This window comes from Taudactylus pleione, unplaced genomic scaffold (genome assembly GCF_031769625.1).
Source record: "Taudactylus pleione unplaced genomic scaffold, aTauple2 ptg000676l, whole genome shotgun sequence".
NCBI classification, from domain to species: domain Eukaryota; kingdom Metazoa; phylum Chordata; class Amphibia; order Anura; family Myobatrachidae; genus Taudactylus; species Taudactylus pleione.
This window is the reverse complement of record NW_028285078.1, coordinates 1005744-1016132: the sequence shown is the minus strand read 5'-3', so window position 1 is coordinate 1016132 and position 10389 is coordinate 1005744. Positions and strand designations below refer to the sequence as shown.

Genomic DNA, 10389 nt, shown 5'->3' with positions numbered 1-10389 from the left:
CTCGGCCCGAGTTTCTTCCCAAAGTTGTTTCCCAGTTTCATGTTAACGAGGAAATAGTTGTTCCGGCCTTTAACTCACCGGGTCTTTCCGTGGGTGAGGCCTCTTTGGATGTTGTGCGGGCCTTAAGGACTTATGTTGACCGCACTTCTTTGTTTAGGAAGTCGGACGCTTTGTTGTCCTCTATGGCTTCTGTAAAAAGGGTTGGCCTGCTTCAAAGCAAACTTTGGCAGCCTGGATCCGTATGGCTATTTCTGAAGCTTATCTTCATGAAGGCCTACCGGTCCCTCCTTCTCTGAAGGCTCATTCCACTAGGTCTGTGGGTCCTTCGTGGGCAGCTCGACGTGGTGCCTCGGCAGTTCAGATCTGCAAGGCTGCTACGTGGTCTTCTGTCCATACCTTCGTGAGGTATTACAGGTTTGACACCTTCGCCTCTCAGGATGCTTCCTTCGGGCGGCGGATTCTCCTTTCTGCACAGGAGCGTCCCCACCCTTAAAGGATACTGCTTTGGGACATCCCCAAGGTATCCTGTGGATACCCTATGGACCCTGAAGTAGAAAATATGAGATATGGTAAGAACTTACCCTTGTTATCTCTATTTCTACGAAGTCCATAGGGTTCCACAGGACTCCCGCCCTGTCGCACCTGTGCTGCAGATGGGCTTTGCTCTGGTCACCGGTTTTCCGTCTCCCTCTGGTGAGAATGTGATTCTTGTATGTGTCCAGATCTTTGTTCTCTCTCTTCCTTCTCCTCCTCCGGCCTATGGCTTGGTAACTAACTGAGGTGCCTTGGCCCGGGGGCGGGGTATAGGAGGGGGACCTAGTGCATCCTGGGAGGCTGAAAGCTTAACTCTTTGGTGCCCTGCGACTGACGTCACACCTATACCCCAAGGTATCCTGTGGAACCCTATGGACTTCGTAGAAATAGAGATAACAAGGGTAAGTTCTTACCATATCTCATATTTTTAAAGGTACAGATCTAGATCCTGTTTGTTCATTGACAAAGGCAGCTAGCTGCTTTGACACAAATGCAGACCTCTTTGCAGTGAGACACATGTTAAGCCACAATATGTTCCCCTAAAGAGCTGCGAGGACCTTTAGTTGATCTTAACAGCTTTTAAAACATCCTCCGATGGAATCTTTTGATGGCTGTTAAACTGAAATTTTTCATTTGAAAGACTTTTTTTTTTTTTTCAACGCTTTATTGGATATTGTCTGGGCCAAGTCTACTTGGATAGGAAGTCAGCTATAACAAAAACAGGTAACCTATTTGTTCTACAGTATAAGGCACTCAAAAGAGGGGACGGTCAGTGACTAAACAGAACATTTCCAAAGGGATTACTTTGGGTTTATTTTTTTTTATTTGGCAAACATATGCTGGTTTAGTCAAACCAGTTCCCGAGGATATCAAAGCAGGTTTGGTACGACCCCACTATTGCAGTGTTCCCCAAGTGGATGCAAGTCAAAACAGGATAGAATTCTGCTGCACCCCCACACTTATGCTCTTATCTTGTTGGTTTTGCTTATTATTCCCTTTGTATAGTTTGTTTAATATGTCCTTCCATATCCTGAGGAACTATATTAGTTAATAACTGAGGTTCCTTGATTAAAAGGGATAATAGATGGTTAGGAGCTTTCATTATTTCAGCAGAGCTCACTGATTAAATTAGCTGTGAGGTTCCAACGCTAATAAACAGCTTATTTTTGCACATCTAACAAACTTTGCAGCTAATTGAAGCATAATCTAAGCGTACTCCACAGCTCCAAATGTACAGCCAATAAAAGGTGCAGCAGCCCTTGAGAATAAGTAATAAGTGGCGATAGACGCTTGCTGGACCATAGTTATTTGAGAACATTCTCTTAGCAGAGGTGTCTGAGCCACATGTTCTGTATGCTGTAGTCCTTGGGGAGCATTTGTTACTACTTAGGCAGCTGAGCTGCTTAATGTGTAGTGACCGGTTTTGTTTTTGCATCTGTTCCAACATGAATACCGGCTACAGCATGTGCATAAAGGGAGATATTCATATGTACAGTACATAATACCACCGTCCCCAGAAATTATATCATCATTTTTTTTTCTTTTTTCTTTTTTTTCTTTGTAGATCTAAGAAATAATGAACACAAACTGAATCATCATCAAAAGATTGGGTTAAAGTGAGTAATTCTGTTCTATTGTACTGTTTCTTGATATTAAATTGGTCCCGGGAGTAAGGCGGGGGACCCCCCACATACCTTTTTGGTTATTTTTATCCTACTGGCTTCTAGGTGTCTACTATCACTCTCCAACATTTCCTCCTTTACTACTGTCACTTACTGACCTTATTCACCTCAGTTCCCCTCCAACTCTGCTCATGTTCTTCCACTCCCTACACATATTTAGGAAAAAAATTTTTTTTATCTTTTCCCCATCTCCTCCAGTCACTCTCCAGGCCCAGACTGCTTTGAGAACAGAAATTGAGTTTTTATCTCCAGCGCTGACTTAAAACCAATTTTGTAGAGTTAAACCCTTTGTATAAGGGAGGTAATTTACTAAACCAAGTAATAATCCTATGGTCATTACTACTTTACTCCAATTTATGAGCTGTAGATGTAATGAAGGAATCTATTTCCAGGTTTGAATTAAGGCATTTATTTCGTCAGTATTTCAATCCATATACTGTATAAAAAAACAATTGTACGCGTGTTGGAGTGTCACAGTTCTCTTACTATGGACAGTGTATCGTTCTTTACTATAACAAAGGCAAATATTCACGTTGGTTTCAGGAAAAAATAAATAAAAACCGCAATATTTAATAAAATTAAATCAGAAGTAACAAAACAGTCTCTTGCATGAATCTGCCACACGTTTCATGGCTATGACTGCTTCATCAGGTAGTTCTGTGAACCACAACCTCACTGTGATTGTATGCATGCATAATGTGCTTTCCTGGTCTTTACTTACTCTACATTGGAAGAATAACATGTGTTTCTTATAAAATAGGTGAGGAGTGTGGCTATGATCATAGTACCTTCGCCATACATACTGAAGACTTGACATTTGTAGTTAATACAGAAGTATTCACACAGTACTTAGAGAAGAACTCACACTAATATACTGTACAGAGAAGAGCTCACACTAATATACTGTACAGGGAGAGGAGTGAGTGCTGTAATATACAGTATAGGAAGAAAAGTGATCGCGCTCAATGAAAAAAAATGTAGGTCCCAGGGACCCCTCACTTTAAAAAGATTTGGGTCCTACTATCACTATTTATGCCTCACTGCTTGTAGCGTGTAAACCTGCACTATAGCGTATATTTTGCACTGAGAATGACATGGGGAGGAGCGAACAGGGGGCACGGGTGAGAGGGGAGAGCACACATGAGAGCAGAAGGGGTACAGACATGGGTAAGAGGGGGCACAATGGAGCTGGATAGTACACAGGAGAGCAGAAGGAGTACAGACATGGAGAGAGGGGGCACAATGGAGCTGGATAGTACACAGGAGAGCAGAAGGGGTACAGACATAGGGAGGGGAACAGGGGTGGGAGAGCAGAGTACACAGGAGAGAGAACAGAGGGCACAGGGGTGGGATAGGAGACTACACAGGAGAGCAGAAGGGGTACAGACATAGGGAGGGGAACAGGGGTGGGAGAGCAGAGTACACAGGAGAGAGAACAGAGGGCACAGGGGTGGGATAGGAGACTACACAGGAGAGCAGAAGGGGTACAAAAAATTGCTCCACTATTATTATAATAGCACACAAATCAGTATCCCCATATAATCAAACAGGGCACTACAGAGAATTAGATAATGCTCCCCTGCATAAAAATAACACTAGGACACCAGTCTCTGCTCTTGTGCTATAATAAATATCTATACCATTTACCTGTTACCAGATAGTGATACTGCAATCACACGGATGAAGGATGACCATCTTAGAATCCTGTCCCAAATTTTCAAGGTTATTTATCAGTCTACGATGTGGGACCGTGTCAAAAGCCTTACTAAAGTCTAAATAAGCTACATCTACCCCCCCCCCCCCCCCCCTTCTTGATCTATTACTTTAGTCACCCAGTCAAAAAAATCAATAAGAATTGTTTGGCATGATCTCCCCCTAGTAAACTCATGCTGTTTGGGATCCTGTAAATTGTTGGATATGAGATGTTCCACAAATCTTTGAGTGCAAGTGAGGGACTCGTGACAAAAACAAGTGAGGGACTCGCGACCGGGTCCTATGGGACCTGGTCATTTTTAAAAACAGAGTCCGTCGCTCCCTGTATTGCGTAAAAATGCGCTGTAGCGTGGATTTCGCGATCACTGAGCTGCTCTGTAATATACAGTATAGGGTGAGGAGTTAACACTGTAATTCATAGTACATGGAGGGGAGCGGGCACTGTAATACATAGTACAGGGACAGGAGTGGGTGCTGAAATACACAGTAAGGGAAAAGAAGCTGGCTCTTATATACAGTATAAGGTGAGGAGCAGGCAATATAATACTGGGGAGAGGAGCAGGTGCTTCATACATAGTACGGGAAAGGAGCTGGACGCTGTAATACATAGTACGGGTGTAGGAGCGGGTGCTGTAATACATACAGTGCATCCGGAAAGTATTCACAATGCTTCACTTTTTACACATTTTGTTATGTTACAGCCTTATTCCAAAATGGAATAAATTCATTTTTGTCCTACACACAATACCCCATAATGACAACGTGTAAAAAAAGTTTGAGATTTTTGCAAATTTAATTAAAAAAAAAAAAAAAACATTAAAGGCGCATACACACGTAACGATTTTTTGAACGATTTAACTATGATGTCATAATCGTTCAGTTTTTGAGTTATAACGAACGATTATCGTTCATGCGCGTTCCCGTTTGTAGTTCATTCTGACTGACCAACTGAACGATTTTCATTAAGGGAAGTTAAAAAAATCGTTCATTACACTTTAAAAAATCTGACAGATAATCCGACAGAAAATCATTCATAAAATCGTTGGTAACAAAATCGTTGTGTGTGTGTGTATGCAGCTTAAGAAATCACATGTACATAAGTATTCACTGCCTTTGCCATGAAGCTCAAAATTGAGCTCAGGTGCATCCTGTTTCCACTGATCATCCTTGAGATGTTCCTACAGCTTAATTGGAGTCCACCTGTGGTAAATTCAGTTGATTGGACATGATTTTGAAAGGCATACACCTCTGTATATATAAGGTCCCACACTGTGCATGTCAGTGCACAAACCAAGTATGAAGTCCAAGGAATTGTCTGTAGACCTCCGAGACAGGATTGTCTCGAGGCACAAATCTGGGGAAGGGTATAGAAAAATATCTGCTGCTTTTGAAGGTCCCAATGAGCACAGTGACCTCCATCACCCGTAAATGGAAGAAGTTCGGAACCACCAGGACTCTTCCTAGAGTTGGCCGGCCGTCTAAACTGAGCGATCGGGGGAGAAGTACCCTAGTCAGGGAGGTGACCAAGAACCTGATGGTTATTCTGTCAGAGCTACAGTATTCCTCTGTGAAGAGAGGAGAACCTTCCAGAAAAACAACAATCTCTGCAGCAATCCACAAAGCACATGGCATTCCTCCTGCAGTTTGTCGAAATGCACCTGAAGGACTCTCAGACCATGAGAGACAAAGATTGAACTCTTTGGCGTGAATGCCAGGCGTTATGTTTGGAGGAAACCAGGCACCTCGCATCACCAAGCCAATACAATCCCTACAGTGAAGCATGGTGCTGGCAGCATCATGCTGTTGGGGATGTTTTTCAGCGGCAGGAACTGGGAGACTAGTCAGGATAGAGGGAAAGATGAATGTAGCAATGTACAGAGACATCCTGGATGAAAACCTGCTCCAGAGCGCTCTTGACCTCAGACTGGAGCGATGGTTCAACTTTCAGCAGGACAACGACCCTAAGTACACAGCCAAGATATCAAAGGAGTGGCTTCAGGACAACTCTGTGAATGTCCTTGAGTGGCCCAGACTTGAATCCAATTGAACATCTCTGGAGAAATCTGAAAATGGCTTTGCACCGACGCCTCCCATCCAACCTGATGGAGCTTGAGAGGTGCTGCAAAGAGGAATGGTCGAAACTGCCCAAAGATAGGTGTGCCAAGCTTGTGGCATCATATTCAAAAAGACTTGGGGCTGTAATTCCTGCCGAAGGTGCATCAACAAAGTATTGAGCAAAGGTTGTGAATACTTAAATTGCAAAAAAACTTTTTACACGTTGTCATTATGGGGTATTGTGTGTAGACTTTTGAGAACAAAAATGAATTCCATTTTGGAATAACGCTGTAACAAAACAAAATGTGGAAAAAGTGAAGCGTTGTGAATACTTTCTGGATGCACTGTATTACTGGGAGCGGAGCAGGTGCTGTAATACATAGGGGCGCATTTATCATATTTCAGGTATAATCCCCAAAAACACCTGTTTTCAGGGTTTACCTCAAATATTAAGTTTCCCCCTAATGTACTGAGGAGGGGCTGCAGCAGGTATCTCCAATACCTGCTGTGATCCCTGCTCTGTCTGGCTTGCGGTACAGACTACGCTATCCTCAGATGGCGAATCTGTACCGCAGTAGAGGAACGGAAAGCTGAGCATTAAATAGTATAGTGATGCAATACAGGCATGTAGCGGGGGGGCAGCTGGAGAAGTAATACACTTTTCCATGGTAATCTAGCTCCATGAATGGCACGAAGCAGAGAAGAGCCCTGATTTCAGCTAAACAGGGCTCTTCTCTGCTTCATGAATAGACTGCATAGTACAGGGAGAGGAGCTGACACTGTAATGCATTGTACGGAGAGAGAGGAGCGGGCGCTGTAATACATAGTATGGAGAGAGGCGCTGACACTAATATATAGTACTGGGAGAGGAGCGGGTGCTGTAATACATAGTACAGGGAGAGGAGTGGGTGCTGTAATACATAGTACAGGGAGAGGAGTGGGTGCTGTAATACATAGTACAGGGAGAGAGGAGCTGATGAAATACATAGTACAGGGAGAGGAGTGGGCACTGTAATACATAGTACAGGGAGAGGAGCGGGCACTGTAATACATAGTACAGGGAGAGAGGAGCTGATGAAATACATAGTACATTGAGAGGAGCGTGCACTGTAATACATAGTACAGGGAGAGGAGCGGGCACTGTAATACATAGTACAGGGAGAGGAGCGGGCACTGTGATACATAGTACAGGGAGAGGAGCGGGCGCTGTAATACATAGTACAGGGAGAGGAGCGGGCGCTGTAATACATAGTACAGGGAGAGGAGCGGGCGCTGTAATACATAGTACAGGGAGAGGAGCGGGCGCTGTAATACATAGTACAGGGAGAGGAGCGGGCACTGTAATACATAGTACAGGGAGGGGAGCGGGCACTGTAATACATAGTACAGGGAGGGGAGCGGGCACTGTAATACATAGTACAGGGAGAGGAGCGGGCGCTGTAATACATAGTACAGGGAGAGGAGTGGGTGCTGTAATACATAGTACAGGGAGAGAGGAGCTGATGAAATACATAGTACAGGGAGAGGAGAGGGTGCTGTAATACATGGTACAGGGAGAGGAGTGGGTTCTGTAATACATAGTACAGGGAGAGGAGTGGGTTCTGTAATACATAGTACAGGGAGAGGAGTGGGTGCTGTAATACATAGTACAGGGAGAGTGGGTGCTGTAATACATGGTACAGGGAGAGGAGAGGGTGCTGTAATACATGGTACAGGGAGAGGAGTGGGTGCTGTAATACATGGTACAGGGAGAGGAGTGGGTGCTGTAATACATAGTACAGGGAGAGGAGTGGGTGCTGTAATACATTGTGCAGGGAGGGGAGTGGGTGCTGTAATACATAGTACAGGGAGAGGAGTGGGTGCTGTAATACATGGTACAGGGAGAGGAGTGGGTGCTGTAATACATTGTGCAGGGAGGGGAGTGGGTGCTGTAATACATAGTACAGGGAGGGGAGTGGGTGCTGTAATACATGGTACAGGGAGAGGAGTAGGTGCTGAAATATATGGTATGGGGATTGGAGCAGGTGCTATAATATACGGTATGGACAGTGGAGCTGATTCTGTAAAACAGACCATAGAGGTATTTCACTAAAAAATATTTACTCTTTGCCTTTAGATATTTTGAAGATTTTGAGATGCGAATCCCACGGGATGAAATTAATAAAATGCAGGTAAGGCCGTGCTATGAATGTCTCCTAAATTGTGGGGTCCCCAAGATGGTACCCCCTGTCCTTCTAGTTGTATGTGTATGATTTATTCATTGCCCCCAAAATATTCTCTTCCAGTTCTCGCTAAGGAGGAGATGTATCAAACCTTGAGATACAGTGGAGAAGGAGAAGTTGCCCAGAGCAATCAATCAACTTCTTATTGTCATTTTATAGACTGTGCTAGATAAATGATAGCTATAAGCTGATTGGTTGCTATGGGAAACTTCTCTTTATCTTTCTCAAAGGATTGATACATCTCCCCCAAAAATCCTTCTTTAATTACTCACTAATGGTGCATTCACACAGTCAGATTTGTTGTTGGAAATTAACGATAACTATTTTAAAAATCTTTCAATCGTTCATATCTGAAAGAAAATCTGACGTGGGACTGCAACGATGAATAATGCGCGTTCCCGCATGTCAGATAACGATATCTGCCATCGTCTGTGTTTGCAGTTAGATCTTGAACATTTCTACTTCAGGGTCCATAGGGTATCCACAGGATACCTTGGGGTATAGGTGTGACGTCAGTCGCAGGGCACCAAAGAGTTAAGCTTTCAGCCTCCCAGGATGCACTAGGTCCCCCTCCTATACCCCGCCCCCAGGCCAAGGCACCTCAGTTTAGTTTGGTGCCCGGCCGGAGTCGGGTGCACCTGTTGGAGTGGGGGCTAGAAGAGCCCCTGAAGCTTATTCTTCATGCAGCTGTGGCTGCACAACTGGATGAACAGCATGGACAGTCAGTCCTGACGTCCATGCTGTCTTCCCTACACCCCGCCGGTACCAGAACGCCGGTACTGATCCGGGGATGCTGGTGGGCGTCTGGGGTCACAGCTAGCGGTGACCCCAGATGCTCCGGACCATGGCCGGATTCAAGGGGGACAGAGGTAAGCAGCGGGGTCCCGCGGTGGGTCCCCGCTGATCACATGGTCCTAAGTCCCCAGGCAGGGGGCTCCCTGGGGACTGGCTGCAGCGTGGAGCCAGGCGACCAACCTGCGCTTCCACTACCCCCTGGGACAGCGGACCGCAGCAGAGCGGTAGCGCTGCGGCGTCCCAGGGGTTAAATGCATGCCAGGGGAGCGCGCCTTCCCTGTCTCACAGCCGGCGCCTCCCCCGCTGCACACAGCCCTCTCTGCACTGTGCTGACTGGTCCTGTGTCAGCGCTCCTCCCCCAGGCCAGCTTCTCTCTGCTCCTCGGCGGCCATCTTCTCTGCAACGCATGGTGAACGCTGCTGGAAGTCTGGAAGGAAGCATCGTGGTCTGGGTCCCCCCGCATACCTCTCCTCCGCTGTGGCTCAGGTCTGTGTATGCAGCGCTGTGTCCTACCAGGCCCTGTGTCTGTGTAGTTGAGTGATCAGCGCTGTTAGTGCAGGAATTGTTATTTCTCTGCATTGTATGTGACTGTGCTAGCGCTGCCTGTAACTATTCTTCACTAAACTGTCAGCTTTATTACTGTCCCTGTTCTTTCTGCTAAAGCCCTTGCGGTGCGGTGCTGCAGGGTGGTCTCTCGCCTATTTAATACTTAATTGGTGAGAGAGGTCACATACGTGGTGCCATCATGTCTGAAAGTGATTTTCCCCTCCGGCTACAGTGTACCACGTGCAAAGTACCGTTAGCGGAGGGGGAGGGTAGCGCGGAGGGCCTTTGCCGGCAGTGTTGTCCATGGCGCGGCCTATTACGGTTACAGCACCGGTACAGGAGCCGCCCTGGGCTTGTTTCGCTCAGGCGTTAACAGCTTTAGTGGGCCAGTTAGCTCCGCAGCCCGCGTTTACTCCGATGGGTTTGTCCCAGCAGTCTGTGGTGTCGTCACCCATGCAGGGGTTCCCACGACAATTGGTGGTACCCCACAGTCTCCCTATTTCCCCGCTCCCGGGTTCTCAGGAGCCAGCGTGGGTTAACTCCCTGACGAGTTCTTTACAGCACTTGTCGGATGTATTGCAAGGGGAGTCTGTGATGCGGCCTCATAAAAGGCCGGTGGCGTCTCTGTCCGCTCCTTATGAGGATGACGAAGGGACGTCTGATGATGGGGAGATTCTGGATCCTTACGATCAGGAACCTTTCCATACTAAGGACGCTGATGCTAAGTCCAAAGTATATATTCCTGGACTTATTCGGGCGGTCCGCACAGCCTTGGTGATTGAGGACGAAGTTCCCCCAGCGGCTAAATCTAAGTATGCCTTTTTCAAAGATGTGAAGGGCGA

General features: G+C 46.1%; 1 protein-coding gene across 1 annotated transcript in view; it reads left to right on the top strand.

The window, feature by feature from the left end:
- Positions 1–2096: 2096 nt before the first annotated feature.
- Positions 2097–10389, top strand: part of POLB (DNA polymerase beta) — a 29433-nt gene continuing 21140 nt past the window's right edge. The window contains exons 1-2 of the mRNA XM_088455867.1: positions 2097–2150; positions 8101–8155. Of these exons, the coding sequence (XP_088311993.1) occupies positions 8120–8155 (36 nt within the window). The 5' untranslated portion in view covers positions 2097–2150; positions 8101–8119. The remainder of the gene's footprint in view (positions 2151–8100; positions 8156–10389) is intronic.